Genomic DNA, 18,363 nt, shown 5'->3' with positions numbered 1-18,363 from the left:
ATAATTAACACACTTTGAAATGAAAAAGTTTCATATCAGCGCACACTCCGCTGCAGAGTGAAAAACTCATGCTGGGAACATGCCCCAGGTTGTGGCTAAGCCATGTCTCCTCTATATCCTTTCTTTCAGGAGTGCTAGTTCTGCAAGGTTCACAGGAGAGCTTCTGTAAAGTCTGGAAGGTAGGAGACGAGATACTGGCAGAAGTAAAGCTGTGAGTACCGGGCGTGAGTCGTGCTTCGGTAGCTCAGATGGTAGAGCACTTGCCCGCGAAAGGCAAAGGCAAAGGTCCCGAGTTCGAGTCTCGGTCAGGCACACAGTTTTAAACTGCCAGGAAGTTTCATATCAGCGCACACTCCGCTGCAGAGTGAAAAACTCATTCTGGACACTTTGAAATATTTAGTATTTTAAAATTTGTGATTTATACAGATCAATAAAATTAAAATCCAACGGTAGGTTAAGCCATCAAAATACCATTAGCCGATGACGTTATTAACAGAGATGGAGGTTTTCCTTTAAGCAAGATATAGAACCCTATTTTATCTGATATAAAACAACAGTAGTCTGGTTTTCGACCCGCCACATTTTAATTTGCAATTTATCACTTTCGCCCATTTCTACCCCTGGTTTTCGACCCGCCACATTTTAATTTGCAATTTATCACTTTCGCCAGTTTCTACCGCTGGCGGCGCTGCAATTCTCCGCTTCACAGGGAGCAACTCTTCCGTTTCTCGTGCAGGCACACTGGCCTGGACCTGAGGTATAAAGGAGCCGCCGTTTCTGAAGTTCGTTCAGTTCTGGCGTGATTGTGTCTCGGTGATCGCACCTGAAGATGGCGGCCACATGGCTCGTCAAAATATCGTGTATTGAAGACAATTATATCCGACAACATACCAATGAAGAACATAATCATACTTTTGCCTTATTTGAAGAAAAATATTTTTATCATGGCGCAATGCAAAAATTACTGCATATTGGGTGCTCTTTCACTTATTCTCCCACCCTTGTGGCCTGCCCCACCTTGCCGTGTCCCCATACACAATGCTCACACCAATAGAATGACCTACACAGCAAGCATGTGGAGTCAGAGAAACAGGTGCAATCAACTGACGGCTGTCCCCTACCATTCGACTCACAGAAACATCGATCACAAAGTAATTTTAATCTGAGTACAGTAGTAATATTGTCTGCCAGGTCACTAATACACATCAACAGTTGCACTCCCAACTAGGGATGGGAAAAACCTACCGGATAAAACTTATATTGGTATTTTAGTTCTGAATAACCAGTACTTTTTGGTATTTGTTTGGGCTCACTTGTAATAGGTTTATTTTTTATTTTTTGCTAATAACTGGGTAAAGAACCAAAATATCAAATAGCCACAGCAGCATTGCATACCTCTCTTGAAAAACAAGTAATTTTTATTAAGAAAATTTCCATTGCTTTGAAATATTGTGTTGTAGCAGAAAATGGGTAAAGAAATCAGTGCTATTTCGATAAGGCTGACACAACCAAGCAACAAACGCATGGCGTAAGAATTTGTGCAGCATCACCTTAAAATAGATACGCTGGTACATGCTGTGTGCAAGACTTGCCCCATCTGGTCTGTACGGTAGTTTCTCACTGTCGTGGTCAGACATCAGTTTTATGAAATAATGGCACCACCCCTTGTCTGGAAGTATTTTATTAAGTGCAGTATTAATGAAGTACAATGCTCCATTTGCTTTGAAAGATAAATAATGAGAGGAGTCACAACAAACTTGCAAGATAATATAAGGAGACAATTTGAAATTTAACACTTCATTCATAACTTACTATAAAATTAGAAAGCAGCTGATATGCTACCTATGTCTACACAATATGCCTTCATCTGCTTGTAGCCCTCAAAAATGGACAAATTAACACAAAAATAGTTCTTCAGCCTCAGTTTTCACCCTTTAGCACTGACTGTGTGTAATGCAGAAATAGTGATACTACAAACCTTGATTGCAACATGTTTTTGGGCAGAGTTTCAAAAAATTAGAACCAATGAGAATATGGGTGATTTTTCATAAAAATCAATCATTTATCACTTTTTGAAAAAAGCAGAAAACAGTGGAATGGTCTTCTTTTATTTACCTGTTCAATTTAATATTGCGATTCTATGCATCTTGAAACTAATAGAGTCATAATTTTTCAACCTCTGTTCGATTTCTGCATTTATTACAGCGAATAACAGGAAACCAAAAACTGGTTACTTCAGAAACCCGATATTTTGAGTGGTAAGTGCCAGATTAAAATGGCATTGGGAAAAAAAAACAATATAACTGAAAACCAGTTGTTTCAGAGATAGCTGCCACCCCTCTGAAGTTACTTCTATCAATGACATTCCATCTGAGATAACATGCTGCATCGTCCTTAAAAAGAAATCCTCAAACCGGTCAGAAATTTTTCATTTGACAGCTTATGTGTATCTTATTTAATTAAATAAGCATTGATACAATACTGAAACAGAAGCGTTTTGTAAGTCAGGATACAATGTATTCACCTGATTGTCTTGATCTGTGGCTTTTCACTGCCATATTTCTTATTTAGACTTTACACTTGTAAAACATTTTCTTCCAGAGCACAGCAGAAAAGCTCACATTTATCTCCAAACACGTAATAGGTAGTGTACCCATGACTTCAGACTTCAAGCTGTACTGTGACAACAGGTATAATGCAGCTAATTTTAAGACTTAAGTAAACTAAATTTACAGAATGCAGTCATTCATTCAACAAGAAATCCAGTCCTAATAAGTCATTCACTGCAAATGTAATACATAACAGAAACATAAAAATATGATTTGATAATACAATTAAAATGATCACTTATACTGACCAAATCTATGCACTATATAATTACTTTTGTGATGATTTCCTAGGACACTTTTCTAAGACACTCAGTAAAAGGGAGAGGGGTCACAGTTTTTTTTAAAAAAACACTAAAAATATACTCTTTTATCCAGACACATCCTCATGGCATTCAATGGTCACATTGCAGTTAGTCAGTTAAGATTCTAATGGATCACCAGCAGAAAAAAAAATATAGAAAAGAGAGAAAAAAAAAATATTACTAACTAACATTTTAATATTTTTGAAGAGCCAATTTCCTATTGATATCTTCTGTCAATTGCATCGAACCATAATCTGACATGGTGCCTTATAAGAAAACAGTTGTCACTGTTAGGTGCTCCACACGTTGCATAAGGACCAATGGAAATTCTGCAGATGCGCAAGGCATGGCAGACATAGCCGTTCCTCCTGATTGACTCACCCATACGTGACGACTGCACAACTTCAACAAAAAGGAACAATGAGGAAATACGTGCCCATCCATAGATTGCAAACCCTAGTGGCTGCATAGTTCTTTTGTCATTTGTGTTCTGGTGCAACCACAAGTGCCAGAATGAAGATGGAGAATGCCATAGAAGAGAAGGTGGTGAAACAATGTTGGCCAATGGTGCACTGTTAGGACTGCACCACGACAGGAGAGGCTTCTACAAGAGGAAGATATAAGCACCGCTTCTGCCAGCCTCGGCCGCTCAGGATCAGCTCAGATTCGGGAGTATTCACACAGGACTTAACGCGGCCTAGCAGAGAACGCTACAGTAGCAGTTATTAGTGATCCACAAACTGTGTGACAAACTTGCACGAACATTGTATTTTTTGCAAAGGACTCCGATTTATACTGCATGTCACCCATTGCTTGTGACACGTTCTTATAAATACAAGTATTGTCAAACTTCTTTACTGAAATAAAACTACTAATATTATTTGCTTGAACAGTTGTATAACATTTCGAGAATGCAGCATCTCTTAGGCACCCTATATGCGATGAGTGGGCAGAACCCCACAATTTGCGTTTTGTTTTTCATTGAAAAGAGTTCTTTGTTGACAAAATTCTGTAGTTTCAACAATTATGTTTTCAGTTATGCTCAGTTTCTTCTTTTTTTTTATTTGCACCCTAATTACTGTAATGAAATAATACACATATCTTGCACACGTGAGCTAAGCAAAGCTCATGGCTGCTACGAATACAACTGTTCCAGTTTTGAGCCAAGTAGCACGAGCTAAACAGACACAGCAGTCCAAGCGTTTTTAGGTGATTACAACGAGTGCTTGTCGACGATTCGATGTGTTACTCTTGTAACGAGGTACTGGCTATATTTTTCTTTTTTTTCTTTAGCTAGTATTTTTCAGTATGTTGATAACTATAGACACTTACTAGTAATTTTGGGTTTTTGTCTTTTCTAGATTTTTAGATCTGATGATCATTCGTCAGAGTCATAACTGGCTAACTGTGATAGATATATCAAATGTGATCAAGGCATATGTGAGTAAAAAAACATTTCAAACAAATCTCTTGCTAACTACTGACTAAATGTACCCGTAGTACAAAATACGAGCACTTACTCTCCGCAACATCAAATCCTTGGAACTTGATGGGCTGGGCATAATTGACCATGGAGGAAAGCCAAGGGTGGACATTGGTGGTGGAGCCCGTGTATGGCACGGGCACTGGGGCATCGCCCTCGGGTGCAGCCACCTCCTCCGGAACTTCCTGTGGACACCGAAAGTGGTCAGAAAAGTCACAGACAGTCACAACAGCTAATGTTGTATTAGAATACTGTTCAAAATTTCTCTTACGTTATCTGCATGTTACCCTTTATATACTTTTTATCTGAGTCATAATCAGAATTTTGTTATCTCACTGCATATGTGAGTATTTAAATAGTGTTGTCTCTTAAATTTGTGATTTAAAAAATACAAGGTCATCTTATACTTGCAGATTATGTTATTGCTCCTGAGGTCAATGTTTTTATGTCATGAAATAAATTAATATAGGGGTCATCTTACATTTACTGAGGTCATGTGAAGATTTATTTTGAAGACTTCAGAAGGGCCAGAGAAGGAACAGTGACAGCAGGTGAGTTGAGAACTAGAAAAGATGTGGAGAGGGATATGGTGAGAGGGCAGCAAATTTCATTGTGCTGCTACCGTCTGAGTGTAGCATCGTGCATCTTTGTTTCTTATGAACATCTACCACATTTAAATTGCAGTTTGCCCAAAGCCACTGAAGTTGTAATTGAACTGACTTTAAAACAGGGCAATATTCAATAACACAATTCTGCAGGAGACTGTAAAAGTCTAGATAGAGGGCAGTGATAACCATACATGTTTTGTGTGGCAATGTTGTCAACGCTCAACCTGAGGTACAATGGCAATGAAAGGGGACAAATAAGCCGTAAATTCCATGATTAAAAACAGTGACTTACATAGTAAGCAAAAAAGAAATTCAAGATAAAAATTAACGTAAATGATTTCCTTTTGTTTATTTTATTTCAACTTATATTATCAAAATACAAACAATCAATAAATAGCAAAAGTTTGGAATAGGTATAATGTTAATGGATTTAGGCACATTCTTTATATCAATAAAACATATCATAACTTTAGTTAGTGAGAATACCTTAAAAATAAAATTTCCTCGAGAGACTTTCTTATTTAATTATTAATTTACTTTAAGAAAAACTGAAAGAAAAGGGGCCATCTTATACTCACTAAAAATAGTAAATCACTGATTTAATACACAAGAGTGTCTGTAATGTAATATGACACACACACACACACACACACACACACACACACACACACACACACACACAGATAGAGAGAGAGAGAGAGAGAGAGAGAGACTGTCAAGAAAGCACAAATTAAATTTAAGTTAGAACAATCTGTACAAATTTACTATATTACCTCATGCAGCCATTTTAGCATCACAGTCAGTCTTACTACAGCTGTTACACACCTTAACAAGGGGCTCGAGGAGGCACTGATCATGGAGAGTGTGGTCACATTGCACTGGTACGAGATGAGACTACTGATAGACTGTGCTTCACTAGGCATGGCCTGCACATCAGTAGGTACGGGGAGAGGAGGCTGGCTAAGCTTACAGATGGCAGTGTAATGAGGTTTAGCGGGATCACTACATTTTATCAAGATATAAGAAATAATAGAGATAAAGTTATTGAATTGCTTGTTGATGTTGACTCTAACATCGTTGGTATATCAGAGCACCACTTCACTAATGTGACAATTCAGAAGCTCCCTATGTTGGGAATGGATTAATTTTTCACATGTCACACACATAATGTTAGCAGCAGCAGAGGCAGTTAGACAGTTAGTCCTACTCTAGGTCAGTCTTATAGCCATTCACTGTAAACTGCAGACATATCAGGCCCTAGTAAAGTGTGTCACTGCTTCGCAGAAAACTTGATTACTGCACTCAAGTTGTGACGATGGCTTTCCCACAGAACTACTTTAGCAAATTCAGGAAACACTTTGAATGTCACTTTCTTGTTACGCAGACAGTGTACAAATGTCACTATTGACAAGCAATTACCTACACTTAAAATACAGCCATTCAGTCGAAAATGAGATCATTTACAAAACTGTCTACTTCATGCAGCAGCCTGCAGATTGCTGCTTTCTATTTCCGAACTACTGGTTTCTGATGATGTCACCCACCTTCAGATCTGTTAAACAATAAAATAAATTACAATTATTTCTAATCCTTTGTTTATAAAGCTCAAAATGTTTTAAAGAAATTAGTTACAATACAAAAGTTGTGTAACATACCATATGCTGAAGTAGTAGTTGTTACATCTAAAAACATACCCATCAGTATAAGCCAGTCAACTGATGGTTCCTTTATAAGAGGTTGGTAATGTAACTGCAACAACTACAATATATGGTATATTACACAACTATCGCACTGTAGCTAGTTTTCCAAAAAAAAAAAAAAAAAAAAAAAAAAAAAAAAAAAAAAAAAAAAAAAAAAATTAACCTTTATAAATGAAGAATTAGAACAAATTGTAATTATTATAGTACAGAAGTACTGTAACAAATTTTAAGTCTGAGAAGGCTGTGTGAAGAATCGCAGTTTGAGGGGAGCCTTTGTGATCGATTCCTGTTTGATCTAGGATCATGGGATGAAAAGATTTTGGATTAGCCTGGACCAGTGGCCACTTGAATAGTCCTTCAAACTACTGTCTTACTATAGCTATGTTATAGTAAATTAAGCAAAGTTTGAACAACTAAGTGGAGCTGGCACTCAGGCAAGTTCTTAAAATCAATTAATTCCTTCTGCAAAAAGATGTTAGCTGGGCTAAAATTAATGCTCAGCTAATGGCGCCATTTGCACATGTACCTTTTGGATTTTACATGCAAAAACATTTTGTTCTGGGATATTTCTAAAGTGTGCCACCTCTGTACTTTAAACTTATATGAATCGGTTCATACTTTGCACTAAGGTAGATAAATGGATAAAGTCACAACAAATTTGTTTTATTCAATAATCTTTATCCATTGTTGAGCTATGATGGTATAAAGTTGAGGTAAATTTAACACACAAAAATCATTCTTATATGAATGGAATATGCAGAAATGGTTTAAAGTGATTCAAATAAACGGAAAGCGCATTCTTATGATAAAACTGGAAACTTGCTTTCAAAAATCTAGCTTTATTTAGATTTTACTTGCAAAAATAAAATAAAATAAATAAATAAATAAAAGTTTTTTTTTCCAGAGTAGTTATGGGTGCCACTTTCATGTTTCAAACATGTACAAATCAGTTCAAATTTTGTAAGAAAGTAGACAAATACATATAGTTAATGATCATCCTGTTGTTTTGTGCAAGCTTTGTCCGCGCCTACAATGTAAGCAACATGGTTTGGAAGACAATAAAAAAAACTGACGAATCGTTGGTACAGTCAACAAAAATCTACATCGGTTGCCAAGCTGTGGCAATTCAGAATTATAGTAAAGTAAATGCTGGGAACCAGAATGAAAAATGCTCCTATCATAGCACAAAAAAGGCAGATATGTCCTGGCACAAGTTATGGATGTATAAGAAGGGAACTAGCTTAATGACTTTTCTGGTAGCTTAAAAGATATTGAAATCAAAACATCTGACATACTTTTTTACGAGTTAACCCTACCTCCCCCATGCAGTGAGCTCTCTTAGCTGCAAGATGTTGGCAATCGCATCTTGCAATTTATACATTAAGTCTCTGATCCTGTGCCAAAAATGCAGAAGATTCGCACAGTCTTAATAAACAATATGTAATATCAAGCGGAGAAGAGCACAAATGTAACAGATGAAAAAGTTTTTATCAAGGGGGATCGGGAAGGGGGGGGGGGGAGGGGGGGGGGGGCTGGCGATAAAATTATTTGTTCCTTGGTGAGTGGGGTCGAGAAGGAAGATGACATCACATATTGTTACTTTACTTGGCATGCGGCATTATATTACACGACACGGGTACAAACACTAACAAGCAAGCCTGATAAGTTGAAAAACTTCTTTTACATCCTTACCTGTCCTTAAGACATATTTGCCTTTTTTGTGTTACGATGGAAAAATTTTTCATTCTCGTTTATTTCATTGTTTAACAGATCTGAAAATGGGTGACAATACCCAAAACTGCTAATTTGGAAATAAAAAGAAAATCTGCAGACTGAATAGATCATGCATTTTTTAATACAGAATAATCATCAATATCTTCCAGAGGAAAAATTGTCCAGTTTTGATGAAACAATGTATTTTTGGAATTTATCAATTTGTTTCCGCTGCGGGAATGGACAGTCCTCAGTAAAATACAAATAGGGAAAGGAGTACAGGTGAAAATTCACCAAAAAGTCGGGGTGTAGTCCCCTCCAGAGTGAACTATAATACAGACAGACGTGCACACACACTCCGTCTACTCACCGGCTTGGGCTCGCCAGGTGCCGAGGCGTCCTCCTTCTCTTCGTCCTCTATGACGAACTGCCCCTGCCGGAACAGCTCCAGCCCCAGCTTCTCCACCTCGGGCTTCAGCCTCTTGTTTTTGATCATGATTTTGTTCTTCAGTGCACTAGGTGGCGGCAGTGGCGCTCCCGGTTCCAGCTGGCTCCGCACACAAAACAGAATATTAACACGTCTGTCTCGGTTCTCGACAGAACAGGTGTGCTATTATGAATTAAACACACACTCATCACTGTATATATATATATATATACGGACGATCATTGACATAGGCCTTTGGAGAACCGATAGTTTTGAATTTAGAGATAAATGTTATTACACCACGTCTTCATTCAGGGTGTATACAAGGACAAAAAATCCCAGATTTCTCCTGGACTTCCCAGTTAATAATACTCTTCTTCCCAGGTGAAAGTACATTTTACCATGTAAAGTGACAATATACTTTGCCTCAGAGCTGTAAAATTTATCAATCCTTTCAACTGTAAAGATTTTATACACTGATTACTGATATAGAACTTCTCGGCACTTTTTTTTTTAAGGTCTTCAATGCGCGACAACATATACACTGGATATTTTTGTATTACAGAAGAATAAATATGAATTCCACCAATATAGCACTGTAGCTTCCAAAGAACTGAAATCGAGATTGCGATGCACTTTTGTTAGCCAATCGCAGCTCGTGTCCTTTGATTTCACCAGCCCACGACAGCAGATATTCAGAGCCTACGAAATGATGCATTCAGCCAATAGTGACATCACTGTTAAGTAGTGCAAACACGCAAATATCAGATGCAAAGTAGCCAGTGAAACAGAGAGGAACAAGCAGCGCTTAATGTATAAGCGGTAAACAGTTCCAACTCTTCAAGTCAGAGAAGAGCTTTATCTAAAGGATAGTATGACTGGAAGGCTGATCTGAGACCCACCACCTGTATTTATGGTTGGACATTGCAAAATACACACCTGCATCCCATAGAGCAAATCATCACACAAGGGCTGCAACGACAGTACAGCACACGGAGAGCACTGATTAGATTATGAACAGGAGTCACAAAATACAAAGTAAACATGGTTAAATGGGGCTACTTTGAATGTGGAGAAACACATAAATTGAACACTGGTTCATGTGGCCACACATGGAGCTTGTTTGCACAGCGGAATACCTATTTTGTGCAGTGACAAGGCCATTAAAGCTGCAGAGTTTTGGAAGAAAAGAATCTAGATATCTTGTCCGGACTTGGAAAGTAAGGCAAGTAAGCCCACAAACAGAAAAAAGTTAATAGTTTAAATTAAAGTTCATACATTGTAGTTACAAAAAAGAACCTAAGCTTTCTGCATATAATATTGGCCATAATTTTTTTTGCTGTTTTTCCGACGGTTTGGTTATGTAGGATCCTAAGAGCAGAGCTTGAATTTCAGCAGCTGAGTATTTCTGACAAGCACAATTATAGATTTCACTGCTGTGCACTGAGCATTTCACGAGTTACCTGGCTGAATAAATGTTACATCGAGCACTTTGACTCTTCCATAGAAAGGCCATTTATGTGTGAAATTCCTCAAGAACTCATTTCACAATTTTTTTTTGAAGGATAATTATACTTTCTGCCATCATTATTGTGCATTTTTTTTTTTTTTTTTTTTTTTTTTTTTGTCACGTTACCCTTCAAGATATCAAGATATATTGATTTCTCGGCCATAACGGTAATGCTGGTGGCACTGACAGGCCTGCAATTTAGGCAAGCTGCTGGCCCATTTAATTATTTCCCTCACTTGTAAATTATTATTAATAGCTTAGATAATAGGCAATAGTAATTTTTTTCTACAGTAAGGTCTGAAAGTCCTATCTCCTCCCTCCACTGTTTTGGTGATGATGATATGAAGGGCTTATTTCAATAGCGGTACAAGTCCATTACCTCCCGTTTTCTGCCTATAATGCTTCTGCAATTAATGTTCCAAACAAACGGAAAGAAATGTTTATCTCTAGCAAGAAGCTATTTGCTTGAATATTTCTGGTATCTCAACTGCAGATTTTTCAGCACTCATTTAACTTTAGGACTCTGTATCTCACAATGAACAAAAATGGACTTGCACCACTATTGAAATAAGCCCTTCATATATTCCAGAAGTCTTTTCTTTCTTTTCAGACGGTGGACATAAGTACCTATATTGTGAAAGAATTTGTTCTGGGGAGTCATAGGATCATGGACGTGCACACACTGGGGAAAAAAGAGTTGTGCAACGCGATTTTGCGTCACAATTCCACAAAGAAGATCCACCGAAGTGAATGGTGCTGCGATAGTAACAGAAGCTCTTTGGAAGGGGATCCATTCTGGATGGAATAGGGATTTTTTTCTGGAGCACAGAAAATCCATATTATTATGAGGAGTTAGAGAATAATACCCTACATGTTACGATATAGATTGCAATCTCCAGTAGGCACCTCACAGGGCTGTATTTCTTTGACAGTGCATTGAATCGACATTCTTACTTGCAAATGTTGCGAGAATGGTTTATTCCAGAGCTCCAGAGATTGAACATTCTTGATGACAGTTGGCTTCAAAGACAGAGCTCCTGCCCACTATGCTCTCAGAGTTCGAGAATTCTGGGATGAAGTGTTTCCCCAGATGTGGATAGAGAGAGGATCAGTACATCTGCCAGGGCCATCGAGTGGCTTCAGAGCATTCCGGATCTGTCATCAGGCGACAATTCCCTGTAGGGAATAATGAAGCAGCAGGTTGTCACAAAGTAATGATACCAGACAAATTATGAACTGAAGCAAGCTGTTAGGGAGGCAGTCAAGGAAATCAGACCACCTACGCATCAGAAAATTTCACACAGGACCTGGCGCTGTATCATTTTGTGAAAATGGTGTAATTTGGCCAAAACCTTTTGGAACAGTTAAATGAAACTGTGTAATCCTACCGGGTAGTCCGGCAGTGGCTCCTTGAGTAGCAGGTCCCCCAGGATGTCGTTGCAGTACTTGGCCAGTTTATACTGCTGGGCTTTGCAGCAGTGATTCTCGAATGACAGAATCACCGGGTACTCCGAAGTAACAAACGCAGTGTCTCGCAAGGCGTAAATCACATCCTGTTGGCAAAAATATAAAAGTCAGTGAGACCTGACAGCAACATGAGATGGAGAAAAGTGATCTTATGAATTGTAGTAACTTTTTAAATAAATTTTACAAAATCTTAACAGTCTTGATCATAAAAAATTTATGACACTGCAATTGACTATTAGTTTAGTCTGCTAAAAATAATTTTCATACCTGAAATACAATTACCAACAGAAAACAACCATAAGTTAAATTTTTTCTCACAAACCTGGAGAACATACAGATTTCAAGGTTATGAACACCAACCCTTCAGCAGATTTTCACAGGTGTTGGGCATACTTTGTACACATGCAAGGAATAGCTATCTTTATGTTACCAAGGTAAACATGTAAGAGGAAACTCTTAGTTTAATCCCAGTTTAATTAAACAATGATAAAATAAATTTACATAATATGTGCTAAAAGTGCTGTTTCATTAAACAACAATGAAAGAAACATTCATTATATCACTCTGTTGCCACAGATAGGTGATGCCCACAGTAACGATCCGCTCAAAGCATTACGTACTGCAGCTGCATCAGATCCCAGCCAGCCATTTATTTGATTACTAATTATCTTTTAGACAATTGCCTCATTGTGGGATTGTCTTGCTAGCTAGTAATGTGGGTCATTTTCCTGCACGCATCGTAAATTTTTTACAACCTACCTCACTGTTTATTATATATTACTGCTGCTCACTTGGACTTAAAACAACGCAATTTACACAGTATTAGCCAAAGCAAAACAAAGGAATAGGTATGGGCTTGTGATTGTGAAATAACAATGGAAATGGTGCAAAACAGCTTTATACATAGGTGCATCTGCTCAAGGGTTAAACAGTGACAACATATCACTAGTAATAAAGACACTTTGTATACACACACTGTATGCTAGAATGCTGGCACCTGATATTGTGCCTTGGTACAATGTAACAATGCAAAACACCTATCATGCCAACAAATTTTAAGGCATTACAAAAATAGGCAAATTCAAATAATGAGAAAGTACTATCGTCATGAACCATTTCGAAGTTGTGGCATACCACTTGGGTTTTTCTGCAATGCAATGCTTGTCCGTATGTGTCCTGATCTGCCAAGCTATCACTGCAGCAGATGAGTTACTTCCATATCTTAGCAAGTAAAATTTTTTTGAGTGTTTATCATACAACATAAGTGTCTCACTGCACACTATCATTTGCAAAACACATCATTTCAATATCTTGTACCATTTATGAGATACGATTTTTACGATCTTACGATCACATGATTCACTAAGCGCATGGACACGAATGGGTGCGTTGCGCCTGACCATCTGTCAGATATAAAACCCAATAACTCAAGAAAGAAACTAGATGGTCTTCTGCTCTCAATTTTAAATAAAATTTTGACACCTTAACTACATTTCAATCACTGCAATGTGTGATCTAAGTTTACGCAATGCATTTTTACCTCTGCAAAATCTTTAAAATTTCACGCAATGTTTTATTTAATTTGATGCAGCACAGTGACTGTGGCATATAATGAAAAGAAATTCAGTCCTTTATAAAGCAAAGATATCAGATTGTAAGATGTGCCAAAAATCAAATTTTTCACTTCACAGTTTTTGAAAAATCTGATGGTAAGTATTTTGTATGGATTGGAATCCTGCCACAGAGCATAGGCATCAGCATTTGCTGAGCAGTACAGCCATAACAAAAGCCATCTCAACATGGAACGCAAAGAGAACATCTGCAGCAGTAAAAGTTTAACAGACAGTTTGTCACACCAACAAAGTTACAGAGTGCAATTCTGAATCTGTGGGGATACACAAAACATTTTATTTCATTAAAGATAAACGTATTCTTCTGTCAAAAATAAAAGGCATTACAACAGCTCAAAAATGTGAATTACTTTACAACAAATGGACATAAAAAATTTAACACATTAGGAAACACCCCACACTTATTAAGAAGTGTACCTGAGAACAAAGTTTGCACATCCTCATTACTAAATGTAATTCATCAATATGAAGAATGTGAACTGCGAAAATATGCGGAAAGTTGGTGAAGTCTGTCACTATTTGAAGCCATCAGAATGCTAACTGCAGTGTGTGCTTGTTGGCACCAAACAGAAACTGCAATCAAATGTAAAGACTGTGACAAGTATTATATTAGTCACACAGGCTATCTGTTTGAAACTCATTTTAAGGAGCACATATACTCCCAGAACAGAACTGAATTTGGGATGCACAGAGCTAAGAGGGGCATGCAATGCAGGGTAAGAGGCATAATACGGAGCAGCTGCACAGTGCACCGAAAAGAAGAATGCTCAAATTGTTAGTGGAAACAGAAATCCTGAACTACAACTACATGAACAACACAAATTAATCAAAACTATTTTTTCAAAAATTTTGATGATCTTTAATAAATACATTGCAAGTTTGGAATCTGAAGAGTTTCAAGTAATGGTTTCAAATGCGTTCTGCACGGAATGCTGCAACTAGCACTATCATCTCCCGCATGTGCGCATCGACACTGTCTCTGCTGCCTACACATACTGGAAAGTGATGTCTCTATCACACTGGTAGACTGGCAGCCTCAAAAATTGTTATTGTAAATACTAGGTTACAACATTTTTTAGCTGTACTCATTTGTTTTGTTTTTTTCTTTTTTAAATGCATATTACACTACTTGGTTTCGACTTAGTTTAAATAGTTGCCTTCTGATAGCTACAATATGCTCTTATATACTCCTGACATAGCCACTGCAAAACTGACATTTGTACTGTGAGTTGAATTTTTCATTTATGTTCTCATATTACCATCATACTAATAATATTTCTACTGTGTTATTTGAATTGTAACTGTGATTATTTGAGTACCCCCTGCAGTTCTTCTGGCAATTTTTGATTGTAGCTGACAAGTGTACACAGCAGTGGGTGTTCTAATCATATCAAACGGTGAAGAACAAACTTGACAGAATTTGCTTTCTTCTGTATTCCACATGCTTGATAAGGCACAGTAGTCTACAGTGCATGTAGACAGAGTGTTTTCACCACAAGTGGTATGATGTTATTGTTTAATGTTAATTACCTTGAAATAAATTACCTGGATAAACTAAAAGAACCAGGGGTTGTAGAGAGTTTCAGAGAGAGTATTAGGGAATGACTTACAATAGCAGTGGAAAGAAATACAGTAGAAGAAGAATGGGTAGCTTTGAGAGATGAAATAGTGAAGGCAGCAGAGGATCAAGTAGGTAAAAAGACGAGGGCTAAGAGAAGTCCTTGGGTAAAAGAAGAAATATTGAATTTAATTGATGAAAGGAGAAAATATAAAAATGCACAACATGAAGCGGGCAAAAAGGAATACAAATGTCTCAATAATGAGATCGACAGGAAGTGCAAAATAGCTAAGCAGGGATGGCTAGAGGACAAATGTAAGGATGTAGAGGCTTATCTCACTAGGGATAAGATAGATACTGCCTACAGGAAAATTAAAGAGACCTTTGGAGGAAAGAGAACCACTTGTATGAATACCAAGAGCTCAGGTGGAAACTCAGTTCTAAGCAAAGAAGGGAAAGCAGAAAGGTGGAAAGAGTATATAGAGGGTCTATACAAGGGCGATGTACTTGAGGACAATATTATGGAAATGGAAGAGGATGTGAATAAAGATGAAATGGGAGATATGATACTGTGTGAAGAGTTGACAGAGCACTGAAAGACCTGAGTCGAAACAAGGCCCCGGGGGTAGACAACATTCCATTAGAACTACTGACAGCCTTGGGAGAGCCAGTCCTGACAAAACTCTACCATCTGGTGAGCAAGATGTATGAGACAGGTGAAATATCCTCAGACTTCAAAAAGAATATAATAATTCCAATCCCAAAGAAAGCAGGTGCTGACAGATGTGAAAATTACCGAACTATCAGTTTAATAAGTCAATGCTGCAAAATACTAACGCGAATTCTTTACAGACAAATGGAAAAACTGGTAGAATCCAAAAGCATGGAAGATCAGTTTTGATTCCATAGAAATGTTGGAGCACATGAGGCAATACTGACCCTATGACTTATCTTAGAAAATAGGTTAAGGAAAGGCAAACCTACATTTCTAGCATTTGTAGACTTAGAGAAGGCTTTTGACAATGTTGACTGGAATACTTTCTTTCAAAATCTGAAGGGGGTAGGGCTAAAATACAGGGAGCGAGAGGCTATTTACAATTTGTACAGAAACCAGACGGCAGTCGAGGGGCAAGGCAGTGGTTGGGAAGGGAGTGAGACAGGGTTGTAGCCTATCCCCGATGTTATTCAATCTGTATATTGAGCAAGCAGTAAAGGAAACAAAAGAAAAATTTGGAGTAGGAATTAAAATCCATGGGGAAGAAATAAAAACTTTGAGGTTCGCCGATGACATTGTAATTCTGTCAGCAATGGACTTGGAAGAGCAGCTGAACGGAATCGACCGTGTCTTGAAAGGAGGATATAAGATGAACATCAACAAAAGCAAAATGAGGATAATGGAATGTAGTCATATTAAACCAGGTGATGCTGAGGGAATTGGATTAGGAAATGAGAACTTATAATAGTAGATGAGGTTTGCTATTTGGGGAGCAAAATAACTGACGATGGCCGAAGTAGAGAGGATATAAAATGTAGACTGGCAATGGCAAGGAAAGTGTTTCTGAAGAAGAGAAATTTGTTAACATTGATTATAGAGGTATGTGTCAGGAAGTCGTTTCTGAAAGTATTTGTATGGAGTGTAGCCATGTATGGAAGTGAAACATGGATGATAAATAGTTTAGACAAGGAGAGAATAGAAGCTTTTGAAACTTGGTGCTACAGAAGAATGCTGAAGATTAGATGGGTAGATCACATAACTAACAAGGTGGTGCTGAACAGAAGGAGAAGAGGAATTTGTGGCACAGCTTGACTAGAAGAAAGGGATCAGTTGGTAGGACATGTTCTGAGGCATCAAGGCATCACCAATTTAGTGTTGGAAGGCAGCGTGGAGGGTAAAAATCGTAGAGGGATACCAAGAGATGAATACACTAAGCAGATTCAGAAGGATGTAGGTTACAGTAGGAACTGGGAGATGATGAAGCTTCCACAGGATAGAGTAGCACAGAGAGCTGCATCAAACCAGTTTCTGGACTGAAGACCACAACCACAACCACAACCACAACAACAACAACAACAACAACAACAATAACCTTAAAATATGTTCGTTCTTGAAGTTTGTGAAAGTCAATTTATATTAAGGGAATTTTCTGTTTCTGATTATTTTTTCAGATCTGAAAAGGCTTGTTTAGGACCTAAACTTGTAGTCAATTGCAATTTAATATATTTTTTGCAATCAAGAAATTAAAACATTTTGGAACAACAACACATCCAGGATGGATTAATTGTCTGGCCTCAGTGGCCAGAGATAACGGTCGTGTGTGTGTGTGTGTGTGTGTGTGTGTGTGTGTGTGTGTGTGTGTGTGAACGTGTGTGTGTTGTCTACTTTACAAGAAGGTCTGCTGGCCGAATGCTCACTTGTTTAGCAGTCTTCTTGTTGTGCCTGTCTGCGACTCACTATCTCTGGTAAGCAGCCTTTCATAACATTGTCAAAGGATTTTGTAAAATATTCTTTAAAAAGTTTTAAAAATATACCTGTTGCAACAGTCTATATATTGTGACAAATTCTTGTGACATACACGTAAATTACTGTGACCGTATTTTTAACACTTCACTATCTTACTATATATTTATAAAGAGCCTAATAATAGAATAGAAAACAAATGCTGAACCTCACTCACCTTGAACAAAATATCTGTGCACATGGCCTTTCCGTGAGTTATTATCGGTTCTTCATCATCTTTTGTGCCATCCCAACAGTCTAATTCAACACACCTGTTATGTGGAACAGTAGTTCACATTAGTTCACTTTGACGAATTCCGAATTAATACAGTTTTTCAGATGTTAAAAATGCATTTTATAACATTCTCTTATGAAATATAACCGAATAAAGCTACAAGCACATTAATATAAGCCAGAATAGGTTATTTACTTTGACAGTATCACAAAAGAATCTGTGTATTTCGCAAAGTGTAAAATATACCTCAAGAGAATCACAGTTATGTACCACCAGGAGCTGCCGATACATTACTTTATTTATAGATAGATATTAGAAGTAAATGATGATACCATACTCATCTTACACTACTGTGTCACTATTTTTATCTACAACTTCATACTGATCATTTAAGTATGTTTAGTGACTTTGGGAAATACCTGTACACTGGTGCCATTAACAGCCTGTACAGTATGAACTTTATAGTGTCAACTAGAATTTACTTCTTCTAGTGGAAATATTTGGATAAATTGCAGGAGATGCTAATAACCTACAATTTTATTTCAGTACTGAATATTTGGGACCCTCAACTTCCTTTTTGATGTCTGCTAACAAACCATTAAGAGACGGGTCTTAAAAATCCA

At 37.6% G+C, this 18,363-nt stretch overlaps 1 protein-coding gene across 4 annotated transcripts in view; it reads right to left on the bottom strand.

Annotated features, from left to right (window-relative positions):
* LOC124550879 (1-phosphatidylinositol 4,5-bisphosphate phosphodiesterase) overlaps positions 1 to 18,363 on the bottom strand; it is a 411,295-nt gene that overhangs the window by 55,382 nt on the left and 337,550 nt on the right. For all 4 annotated transcript variants that reach the window (XM_047125637.1, XM_047125636.1, XM_047125638.1 and 1 more), the window contains 4 exons: positions 17,684 to 17,777; positions 11,741 to 11,905; positions 8,786 to 8,962; positions 4,432 to 4,579 (listed from right to left, as the gene is read on the bottom strand). In XM_047125637.1, coding sequence (XP_046981593.1) covers positions 4,432 to 4,579; positions 8,786 to 8,962; positions 11,741 to 11,905; positions 17,684 to 17,777 — 584 coding nt within the window. The remainder of the gene's footprint in view (positions 1 to 4,431; positions 4,580 to 8,785; positions 8,963 to 11,740; positions 11,906 to 17,683; positions 17,778 to 18,363) is intronic.

The sequence above is a fragment of the Schistocerca americana genome, chromosome 9, assembly GCF_021461395.2.
Source record: "Schistocerca americana isolate TAMUIC-IGC-003095 chromosome 9, iqSchAmer2.1, whole genome shotgun sequence".
Lineage (NCBI taxonomy): Eukaryota > Metazoa > Arthropoda > Insecta > Orthoptera > Acrididae > Schistocerca > Schistocerca americana.
This window is presented reverse-complemented; position numbering and strand designations above follow the sequence as displayed.